The 12,247-nt window shown below is 50.2% G+C and overlaps 1 protein-coding gene and 1 pseudogene across 2 annotated transcripts in view; one reads left to right on the top strand and one right to left on the bottom strand.

Moving 5' to 3' along the window:
* LOC113032854 (CD276 antigen-like) overlaps nt 1-12,247 on the bottom strand; it is a 233,851-nt pseudogene that overhangs the window by 28,060 nt on the left and 193,544 nt on the right. The gene's annotated exons all lie outside the window — the stretch shown is intronic.
* On the top strand, nt 8,265-11,308 carry LOC113032339 (putative C-type lectin domain family 20 member A). Its single transcript, XM_026185213.2, has 5 exons — nt 8,265-8,318; nt 9,283-9,639; nt 9,725-10,051; nt 10,122-10,219; nt 10,610-11,308. The coding sequence occupies exons 1-5, from the start codon at nt 8,282-8,284 to the stop codon at nt 10,748-10,750; spliced, it is 960 nt and encodes a 319-aa protein (XP_026040998.2). The 5' UTR covers nt 8,265-8,281; the 3' UTR covers nt 10,751-11,308.

Below are 12,247 nucleotides of genomic sequence, written 5' to 3' on the forward strand. Positions count from 1 at the left end.
TGCTGAGGCTGAGAGAAAAAGGTGGCGTGAAGTTCTACATCGTTTGGTGGCAATAATTCAGTCCTTAGCTGAAAGAAACATGGCTTTCAGGGGGTCCACAGACACATTAAATAAACCAGACAATGGCAATTTTCTGAAAGAAGTGGAGCTTATGGCCAAATTTGATCCAGTGATGAAGCAGCATGTCAGTAGAGTAGAAAGTGGAGCTGGCAGTGTCACGGTCCGCTGTGACAGACCGTGTGGAGAGTGCGTGGAGGACTCAGGTGCAGACACGAGTGACACGGGAGTAAACTTTAAACAAAAGCGAGCCTTTTATTGTGGCTGGTAACGCAAGAGAAACAAACAAGAATGAGGGCAGCTCAAAAGCAATAACTAAACAGAAACCTAAACTGGGAATGAACTGAGGTAAGACTATGAATACAACAGACCGGGCACGGAAACATGGAGGGTGGGAACACAGACGACGCGACACAGACTGTACGAAACACAGAGACTAAATACACATGAGGGAAGATCAGGGGAAGTGGATGCACACGGGGAACACAGGTGACACTGATAATCATAACAAGACACGGCAGGAGTGAACGTAACACTGATGGGAGATGGGCAAAGTAAAGCAGGAAGTACACAGAGGTTCAAACAGGAGGAGAGAGAGCACGGGGAGAACGCAGACATAACGGGCTGGGGAAAACATAGAATAAAGCACAAAGAGAAACGAGGGCTCATAAATACACAGAGGGGCACACAGGGGGTAAGAGTCACGAAGGGAAAACACATAAGGAACAACGTAACAGATCAACCCAGGAAGCATGGCCTAAATAAAGAACAAAATACAAAAATACATGAAAACTAAGAATACTGGGCCCACATGGCCCAGGACCATGACACCACCCCCCCCTAAAGGGCTGGCTCCCGACAGCCCAAACCCGAGAAACAAAACACAAGCGAAACAGAAAACACCCCACCCAGGGCGGGAGGCGGGGGACCAGGACGGAGGGAACAAAACGAACCAAAAACAAGGAGCACGAGAACAAAACTGAGTCCACAAATACACAAAAGAGTCCAGAACAGGAAGGCGAATGTCCAAAGAGGCCCGAAGGCCAACCCGAGAGGCGACAACACAAAAGTCCAGTCCAACCGTTCCGGAGGCCGGCCACGGGAAAGGTGGCCACGGTGACAGAACAGATCCGGAGGCCGGCCGCGCGGAAGGCAGCGGCGGCGGCGGCGGCGGAGCAGTTCAGGGGGCCGGCCGCGCGGAAGGCAGCGGCGGAGCAGTTCAGGGGGCCGGCCGCGCGGAAGGCAGCGGCGGAGCAGTTCAGGGGGCCGGCCGCGCGGAAGGCAGCGGCGGAGCAGTTCAGGGGGCCGGCCGCGCGGAAGGCAGCGGCGGAGCAGTTCAGGGGGCCGGCCGCGCGGAAGGCAGCGGCGGAGCAGTTCAGGGGGCCGGCCGCGCGGAAGGCAGCGGCGGCTCTCCAGTGTCAGGCGTGCCGGCCATGGCCCGGTGGGCACAGGACCAGACGAAGCAAAGGCCGAAGCCGCGGCAGACGAGGCTGAAGACTCGGAGGCCGGACCAGGCGAAGGCTCTGAGGCTGCTGCGGCTGGCGAAGGCTCTGAGGCTGCTGCGGCTGGCGAAGGCTCTGAGGCTGCTGCGGCTGGCGAAGGCTCTGAGGCTGCTGCGGCTGGCGAAGGCTCTGAGGCTGCTGCGGCTGGCGAAGGCTCTGAGGCGGCTGCGGCTGACGCTGACGAAGGCTCTGGAGCTGCGGCTGACGCTGACGAAGGCTCTGGAGCTGCGGCTGACGCTGACGAAGGCTCTGGAGCTGCGGCTGACGCTGACGAAGGCTCTGGAGCTGCGGCTGACGCTGACGAAGGCTCTGGAGCTGCGGCTGACGAAGACTCTGATGAAGCCACAGCAGGCGAAGCACAGGCTGGAGCTGCAGCAGGCGAAGCACAGGCTGGAGCTGGCGTAGCAGAAGGTGGCTGGATGGGCTCCTCGGGCCCTCCAGCAGACGAGGCGTGAGGCTGGACGGGCTCCTCGGACCCTCCAGCGGAGACAGAAGGCTGAACGGGCCCCTCGGACCCTCCAGCTGACGTGGCATGAGGCTGGTGCGGTTCTCCAGAACCCCCAGCTGACGAGGAAGGTTGCTGAACGGGCCCCTCGGACCCTCCAGCGGAGACAGGAGGCTGAACGGGCCCCTCGGACCCCCCAGCTGACGTGGCATGAGGCTGGTGCGGTTCTCCAGAACCCCCAGCTGATGAGGAAGGTTGCTGAACGGGCCCCTCGGACCCTCCAGCGGAGACAGAAGGCTGAACGGGCCCCTCGGATCCTCCAGCTGACGAGGCTTGAGGCTGAACGGGCCCCTCGGACCCTCCAGCGGAGACAGGTGGCTGAACGGGCTCCTCGGGCCCTCCAGCTGACGAGGCTTGAGGCTGAACGGGCCCCTCGGACCCTCCAGCGGAGACAGGTGGCCGAACAGGCTCCTCGGGCCCTCCAGCTGACGAGGCTTGAGGCTGAACGGGCCCCTCGGACCCTCCAGCGGACGAGGCTTGAGGCTGAACGGGCCCCTCGGACCCTCCAGCGGAGACAGGCGGCTGAACGGGCCCCTCGGACCCTCCAGCGGAGACAGGCGGCTGAACGGGCCCCTCGGACCCTCCAGCGGAGACAGGCGGCTGAACGGGCCCCTCGGACCCTCCAGCGGAGACAGGCGGCTGAACGGGCCCCTCGGACCCTCCAGCTGACGTGGCGTGGGACTGGACGGGCTCCTCGGGCCCCCCAGCTGACGTGGCATCTGAGGAGGCCCTGGGGAGAGTCTTAAGCTCAGAAGCGACTGGTGAGGCAGCACATAGAACACTGTTAGCATGACAAGCTTTGAAAACATAATTTCTCAGGTCATGAACACTTTCGGTAACTCGAGTAGTAGATGCCAACTCCCTGTCGGTATTGTCAACACAATAGTTCATGGTAGGATTGCACATAAGTCCGTAGCTGGATTCAGAGTCACATAAAGAGGCAGGCATGCTTATGGCTGGCCTAACAGTCTGCGACTGAGAAGCAGTAGCATCAGAGCTCACGTTCCTGTGCATTTGGTCTTGAGCCCTGTCTGCAATCCCACCATCAGGGAATACGGAACTAGACTCCACTACGATCTGCACGCGGGGGTAACACTCCGTCTCGGCTGTACGAGTTTGCTGCAGTAGATGACAGTCTGAGGCGGAGAGAAAGCTCACGCCATTCCTAGCAGGCTCAGAAGCAGACTGTACAGTCGACGTGTGAATCCCTTTCGCTGTCTCATGAACCTTTGCTCCATGTGGTGCGGCTATGGGAGCAACACTAGAAAAAGTCCTGGATTCTACAGGGCCAAGAACGTTGTCTGTGGTTTCGTTGTGTGGTTTTTCAAAACAGTTACACACAGTCCTTTCATTATCACAACACTGCTCTGACTGGCCCTCATTCGTAACTAGAGTTAGGTCAGTCACAGCATGGGTGTCTATGAAATCATGATTAATGGTAGAGCAGTCTTTGGCACCAGTTTCTTCATAGCTGGGCCCACAAAAGGGCAACCCAGTACACTCCACTATGACAGGCTCATGAGATGAGAAAGCACAGTCACTCACCTCCGTCATAGGAGGAGTCTGGGACAGAACTAGGACGGGTGCGGACTGGACAGCTGCTGCCCCCTCCTCTCCAGAGACCTCAGCGCAGTACAGACAGTCCCTAGTCGCTCCCTGAGGAAAGCTAGGCAGTCTCTCTTCAGACCCGGTAACTTGTTCACACAACGTTTCAAACCTGGCATGAGGTGGCGTAGCATTTGTTAAATTGTCAGAGGTAACAGAAGTTACTTCTCGATCACCCACACAACTAGGGCTGCTCGCTGATGGTTTCAACACATTAATTCGAAAGTCACATGACACAGAATACTTCGAGTCTGAACCTTTACTCCCAGCATCCGACATTATTTCAGAGAAATCCACCGACTGCAGGTTCACTGTGTGGGACTTAACGTCCTCATCACCAGTTAACTCAGTAAACCCCTCTGACGTGGTAGGAAGACATAACACAGAAGTACAATGGTTGGTGGCTGTAAACAACGGTGGGTTGGTTATTACAGCGTTGCACTTTACAGACGATCTGTCCTGTACTGCGCTAAAAACCTGTGTAGAGCTAGGTGCTAGGTTAGTGCCGGCGGGCACAGACACATCTTCATTAACGGCAACATTTGAACTGTTGCTCATAGTACCAGGGTTAAACAACTCAAGAACAATACAGTTATTGTTTGCATCAGCACAACATTTAGGTTCAGAAGTCATGACGCTGAGGACACAGTCATCTTTATTGCTGTTAGGATTGTTAACTGGTTCATGGATGCTGTAACCTGCCGAATCAGCCGGGTCACAGTCAGACAAGAAGTCTTTATTCACAGCAGCCCCTGAAACACTCTCCTTTGACTTAAGGTCTTTGGCTATGGGGCTAGATACAATGTCAGAAACTGAGGCAGTGGTACTCACGACTGGATGGCTGATGGAAGTCAAAGCCTCAGATGGCAATAACAGAGGGACCTCCTTGGGCTGAGGCTCAGAGCGCCGGCGGCGAGAGTGCCGCTTCTTTCTATCCGTGGAAGCGGGCGGGGTGAGCGGTGGAAGTCCCTGGCAGCTCCGGGGACCCCCAAGAGCCAGTAGAGTTCCCCGGAAAGAGCGCTCGTCACGATCAGGAGCGAGCCACGGCTCCCTCCCGAACTCTTCCACTAGCTGTGCGTCTGCGGCGTGCTGCTGCCCCACGTGATCGACGTCCAGGACCCCCACAGCGTCCGCGGGATGCTTCGTGGAGGGCGAGACAGGACGTAGCAGCGCGCGACGGCGGCGAGAACGCCGCTTTCCCCTTGAAGCGGCTGTGGACAAAACCTGACTGTCCCTGGCGACCGGCTCCTCGTCCTCCAACCACATCCGTGCTAGAAAGACAGCAGGGGACGAGTAGTCCGATCGGGGCGGCGAGGGCGGGCGGCAGGTGCGAGGCGGGGCAGTTGGCGAGAACTCCTCCTCGGGGATGAGCCAGGGCTTCCAACGGAGCTCCTCCTCCCGATAAGCCCGCAACACCTGCTGACGCTCATCGTCACCTAAATCTATGGCCTCCATCGCCTCCGTGTGCTGGTCAGTGCAGCTTGACTGTGGCGGAAACGAGGAAGCCGATCCACGGTGAGGTGATGGCTGAGTGGAAGTGGACCTCAGCGTCCCACCTCTCACAGCCTCTGGCTCATGAGGCAGCGGCGATGACACCCGTTCACGGGACGGAGGTGTGGGTGCTGAGGCGGCATTCAGGACCCTCTGGGCCAGCGCACGGGCACGAAGCTCCTCCTTAAGGGGGCCCAGGGAGTCAAACGCCTCGACGAGGTGGGGGAGCTGTCGCAACCGTGGCTCCCGCAACAAAACGGCGTCCACGGCCGCCAATCCTGTGGAAACCACACTTGGATCCGCGCATCCGATGATGCGATCCATAATGCGGCAGAGCCGGTTCAGCTCCTCCCCTACCTCCTCTGAAATGTCCGCTGAGTCCGACATGGTCGCGTCGTACTGTCACGGTCCGCTGTGACAGACCGTGTGGAGAGTGCGTGGAGGACTCAGGTGCAGACACGAGTGACACGGGAGTAAACTTTAAACAAAAGCGAGCCTTTTATTGTGGCTGGTAACGCAAGAGAAACAAACAAGAATGAGGGCAGCTCAAAAGCAATAACTAAACAGAAACCTAAACTGGGAATGAACTGAGGTAAGACTATGAATACAACAGACCGGGCACGGAAACATGGAGGGTGGGAACACAGACGACGCGACACAGACTGTACGAAACACAGAGACTAAATACACATGAGGGAAGATCAGGGGAAGTGGATGCACACGGGGAACACAGGTGACACTGATAATCATAACAAGACACGGCAGGAGTGAACGTAACACTGATGGGAGATGGGCAAAGTAAAGCAGGAAGTACACAGAGGTTCAAACAGGAGGAGAGAGAGCACGGGGAGAACGCAGACATAACGGGCTGGGGAAAACATAGAATAAAGCACAAAGAGAAACGAGGGCTCATAAATACACAGAGGGGCACACAGGGGGTAAGAGTCACGAAGGGAAAACACATAAGGAACAACGTAACAGATCAACCCAGGAAGCATGGCCTAAATAAAGAACAAAATACAAAAATACATGAAAACTAAGAATACTGGGCCCACATGGCCCAGGACCATGACAGGCAGTCACATACGTTATCTGGGAAAAACAATCCAAAATGAACTGATTGACACCATCAGTTCAAGAATAATAAAATGCATTGTGGAAGATATCAAAACATCAAAGTATTTCTCCATCATTTTAGATTGCACACCTGATCTGAGTCATAAGGAACAGCTCTCTGTCATTGTTGCAGAGGAATCAACAGGAGATCATTTGTCAACTCTCATCCTAAAACGGATAGAGGAGCTTAACATTCCTTTTGAAGACTGCAGAGGACAGTCCTATGACAATGGGGCCAACATGAAGGGAAAAAATAAAGGTGTTCAGGCAAGGTTGCTTCAGCTAAACTCAAGAGCTTTTTTGGTCCCATGTGGTGCCCACACTTTAAATCTGGTAGTAGCTGATGCTGCAAAAAGCTCACCAGATGCCCTTGGCTACTTTGGGCATTTAGCAAAATTATGTTGTGTGTTGTTTTTTGAATCACTGTCGTACCCAAATGGTTTGGTGAGCTGACAGAGTTGATACCACCGGCTCTGATACCAGCGGACTCTGATGGCCTCTCGTGAAACTTCACTCTCATTGAAAGTCAGTGTGAAGGTGCAGGGGAGCGTGGCAGTGGATCCTCTGACAGCACAAGTAGACCAGAGAGGATAGATCACAGTTTGACCCACAGCACCTAAAGACGAGCAAACAGCGATTAGAACGCAGTGACTCAGTTTAGTGATGGACGGTAAAGGGACTGACTCTTCTATAGCGCTTTATACAACATGCCACATTCACCCATTCACACAAACACTGCTTTCTATGCTTGTCAGTGCTTTCATACACCGATGGCTGCATCAGAGGCAACTTAGGGTTAGTATCTTGCCGAAGGATATTTGCCATGCAGACTGGGGCAGCCAGGGATCGTCAGTAAATACAGACTGCGGTGTGAAGCACTAAAACAAAGTTTCAGTTCAAACAACAAGATCTTTGAAAAGTTCTGACTTTTTGATGCAGAATGCAAAGGTAATGTCATCAGATCAACATCAGACACAACCATTCAAACTTCTTTACTGTTCAGATTTTCTTGAGAGAGAATTTTTGATCCATCTGAAACATTCAAGAGATTAAAAAACTCATTTAACTCAATCAAATCTGTTCATTAATAACAGTTTGATGGGAAAACAGAAGCTTTTTGGCCAAAATTATTCCAAACCAAAGTTTGAGAAGCAAATCAAATGATCATCATCATCACAGTCAGTCTTACCTGCCAGCAGGAACAGGAGCCCTCACAGACTGTTTTTGTCCCAAACTGCCATCCTTACGTTTTAATGAGCCGACTGAATGACGACTTCTTTAAACGTGTGGTCAGCAGTGCTGATGAAGACACTGGCTGACACACTGAGGTGGTGGGTTTAATGTCTCTGTGGTCAGTGTTTCACTTCCTTTGATTTTTCAATAAGTTCATTGTAACTGAAACATGTCGTGCAGCCTGGGTGAGGAGGAACTCACAGGTTTGAGTTTCACTGTTAGCTCCTCTGAAATGCACCACAGAGACGTCGTGTTGACGCAGAGACGACCAAATCCAAAAACATAAGGAGAGAAAAAATGATGTGCTGAAACATCGATTTACTGGAGTTAAAACTTTTAACTGTCCTGTTTTTGTTGTTTCTAAATAATAATTTAACTAAATAATTTCTGCTTGTTTTAGTGTTGATAAGTCTCGTGCTTCTTACTCAGGGTTACCGTCATTCTCGCTCTCAGGCTGACCAAGAACCTCCGTCTGAATAAGGGGAAGCTTCATCAGTGTATCTCATCAAAGAAAAGCCTTTCAGGTGATGTCAAAGAAACAACAAACACAATAAACCTCAAAAAATGTGGTTCTCATGTTTGCTGTGTTCAGACCTGTCTGTAAGGCGAATGAAGACACTCGACAATGAACGTAACCTGATTCTGATTTGATTAAATGTTAAGAGCATGAAGTTCTGAGCATGATGCTGCTTTAAGTGTTATGATTAATAATGAACGAGCAGCTGCAGATGAGATTCATGAGGACGTCTTCACAGTTTTTCAGCTCTCAGTCATGAAGAGGTGTGGACTGATCCTGCTGCTGCTCTCAGGTCTGTGAACTCATCTCAGTCGCCTCATTTACAGTTTGAATAAAACTTTTGATGTCAGAAAATCAAAGAAAGCACAAAGTGAACTGCTCCATAGGGATTATTTTAAAGGTGTCTGTAAACGAGCTTCAAGCAGTCACAGGAACACTCGTACAATCTCCAAAGACCTTTGTCATGTCAACTAAACTTCTAAAGGTTTCTTTGGGTCCAGTTAGAAGTTTGATTGACAGTTTAATGGTCGGTAGTTTGTAAGAGTTTGTATAAAGTGAAGTAAAAGAGTAAAGAAAGAAAGGAGGGAAGAGTCAGTGCATGAACGTGGCTGTTTGTGTGCACTGCTGAGAAAAACACGTCTTGATTTTATTTTCTGTGTAGAAATCTGACTGAAAGCCTGAAACGCTGCAAACCCGTCAGCTCGCTGAAAAAGATCCTGACTGCTTTTACCACGTCCGTGTGCACGTTAGAGCAGGGCGATATGACCAAAAATATTTATCACGATATTTCATTTTCTTATTGTTGCCTAACATTGTACCGGTATTACTGTGAACGGTATAATATGGCCCAGCCCTAGTGCACGTGTTGTTCAGCTTTGAGCCTCGACCACTAACACGTCGTTTTCCTTCATTGTGCACACTGAAGAGGAAAAATCGTCCAAATACATGTGCAATAAGGCCAGAGTGAAAAACAAACTTAGCACTGTTAAAGCAGCTTTTTAAGCTGATGTGAGAGTTTCGCCCTGGAGCAGGAAACCAGTGTGTAGGTGTCCACAGGCACCGTAAAACAGCTTTTAACCAGTACACGAGTTACACATCCTTTGAAGGACACATATATTAACATATATTCACGTCTTTAAAGATGTCAACAAAAAGTTTGCGTTGTGGTAGCATGTAAAGAATTTATTCTCCTGATGACTAAAATAGTCGAGCTGAGGTGAGTCTGTGACCGCGCTGACTGACTCGTGTCCTCTCAGGTTACGTGATGGTCTGCCATCTTCAGTCTGATCAGTTAGTCAGACAGCTCCACCTGGTTGACCTGCAGAAGTCCTGGAACGATGCTCAGCAATACTGCAGAGATGAGTACATTGACCTCGCCATCGTTAACAGCTCAGCTCTCATCCAGGAAGCCCAGAAAAGGGCGGGGAGCACCGAGGCGTGGATTGGACTCTCCAAAGGCTGGACCTGGTCTCAAACTGGTCCAGTTCAGTCATCCTGGTTTAACATGTGGTCATCGGGACAGCCAGGGACTGATGAGTGTGTGATAATAACTGGATCTGGATCATGGTTCACAAGACCGTGCTCAGCTACTTATTACTTTGTCTGCTATGACGGTGAGTGTTTCAGACTTTGGTACCAGGGTTTGACAAACTGAACATTTTAGCTGCAGGTTTGAATCCGTCTGATCTTTTGTTTCAGCTGCGACTAACAAACACATCCTGGTGAAGAACCCAATGACCTGGTCTGATGCTCAGTCTTACTGCAGACATAGGTACACAGACCTGAGCACCATCACCAACACGCAGGACAACAGCCAGGTCGCTTCTATGATGCCATCTTATTATCAAGCCTGGATTGGACTGTACAGAAAATACTGGACGTGGTCAAACTCGAGCACAGCCTCCAACCTGCCGTGGGGGCCCGGGCAGCCTGATGACAGCATAAGCTGTGCCACAATAGTCAGATCAACAGGCTCCTTCAACAGTCATAACTGTGATGACCAACGCCCCTTCCTCTGCTCCAGAGGTGAGTCTGTCCTCTGTGTTTCTGCACAGTCTGGTCCTCCTGGGCTCATCGGGCTTTTCTTTCTCTGCAGATGTCAAACCTTCAGCCTTGAGGTCAGTGAAGGTTCAGCTGAGGGCGGGATCTGCAGACCTGAACGACCCCACAGTGCAAGAATCCATCCTGCAGCAGGTCAGAGGTCACACGGGCCCCGATACAAGGAACAGACCGCTATAACTACTGTGAAATGATAGAGAGCAGTGAGTCTTTGCAGGTTCAGGGACACGTGACAGCACACAGCTGCAGAGATACGGGGCTCGTGTAATGCAATCCCATCCATTTGTATTATTTAACCTTTTTAACTGGTAACTTGAAGAAGTCACTTAATTTCAGATTACTGTGAGGAGACGACGTGAACCAATGACAGGCAATGAGGCCTAATTCCAGACTTCAGTTTCATCCCCAGCCAGTTCATTTAGTTCATTTCCCCCAGAAACAGCACCAACAATGTTTTCTGCTCACTACAGAAACAACGGCTGATTAATGAGGAGCTTCTGTTAATGTGTGAAAACTGTGTTTCAGGTGAGGGAGAAGCTGGTGGAGCAAGGAGTCACTGAGGAGGTGAAGCTGAGGTGGAGGACGCAGCCTGATGGGAAGGTTTTCCACAGAGAGGAGGAGACAGCCGCTTACAGTGAGAAGGAAGACTGTGGCGGTTTAGTCTGAACGTTATTGGCTGATGTTCCTCAGATGATCTGCTGTGTAATTCAACTTATTTCCATCTCTGTACTCTGACTGCTGGACTGTAACAGCGTAGCTTTGCATGACTGACAGTTGGAAATCATCCTTCTTTATCCTAAGCTCAGATCAGAGTGTCTGATGAGCTGTTTTATGCCTCTTTGTTTCTTCTGATTGGTGAAGCTAAAGTTTGCAGGTGAGCGGGTGGGCGGACCTTCTGTGTCTCAGATATAAATGTTCATGATATCCTGTCTCTACATATGAAAGTTCAAGAGGAGAAAAAGGTGAAACTGAGTGTTCAGAGCAGCCTGATGTCTGAGCTTTTTGACTTCATACTTTATAGTTCAAATGAGCACCCAGCAATATAACAGTAGATATGCCATATATGTCAGTGAATCGCGCATTTATGCTCTCTATTATCATATTAAATATACATTTTTCTGTCTCAGAAATGTCTCTGCTGCTGTTTGATTCTGTAAACTACAGTCATGGCTCTGCATCCATCTTCATTGTAAACTCTATTCAATAAAGTCTATTGATATTTTATTGTCCTGTCAGAACTTTCAGTTGCTTCATTTTTATGCTCTTATTTTGAATTTGATGCAGTAACACACATCATAAAGGCTGAGACAACATGAAGTTTAATGCTAAACAATAAGAGTCTCACATACAGTGAAGCTGATTGGCGGGACAGCAGTCACATGACTGGCTATGAAATCCCAGACAGACAATCCAACAGTTTGTGAAACATCTGAATGTAAAATGCTGAAAACTTCTGCTGCTCATCTGTTCACAGAAAAATCTGTGAAAGCGACGAGACGGCTGTGTGACGGTGATTTTCAAAATAAATTCAGATCAAATATTTTCTGTTTTAAAACACAAAGTGTTTCACAGTCTGATAAAACTCCACATCAAGACCAGAGTACCTGTCCACACAGCGGTGCATTCACTGCTGCACACACACACACACACACACACACACACACACACACACACACACATTAGAGGAACAAAAGCCAAAAACAACAGGAAACAGATTAAAGCTCATCTATAAAATGAGTTTCCAGCAGTCGCTGCCCTGACATGGACGTGGCTGATGTGTTTACAGATTCTGCACTGTAAAAAATGGCAGTGACATATAAACCATGTAAAATCCCTACAGAAATGTATAGTAAACCCCAAAACATATTTTTCCTGTTTCAATTCAATTCAATTTTATTTATATAGCGCCAAATCACAACATAAGTCGCCTCAAGGCGCTTCATACATACAGAGAAAAACCCAACAATCATATGAGCCCCTATGAGCAGCACTTTGGCGACAGTGGGAAGGAAAAACTCCCTTTTAACAGGAAGAAACCTCCGGCAGAACCAGGCTCAGGGAGGGGCGGGGCCATCTGCTGTGATTGGTTGGGGTGAGAGAAGGAAGACAGGATAAAGACATGCTGTGGAAGAGAGACAGAGGTTAATAACAGATATGATTCAA

The sequence above is a fragment of the Astatotilapia calliptera genome, chromosome 11 (genome assembly GCF_964374335.1).
Source record: "Astatotilapia calliptera chromosome 11, fAstCal68.1, whole genome shotgun sequence".
NCBI classification, from domain to species: Eukaryota; Metazoa; Chordata; class Actinopteri; order Cichliformes; family Cichlidae; genus Astatotilapia; species Astatotilapia calliptera.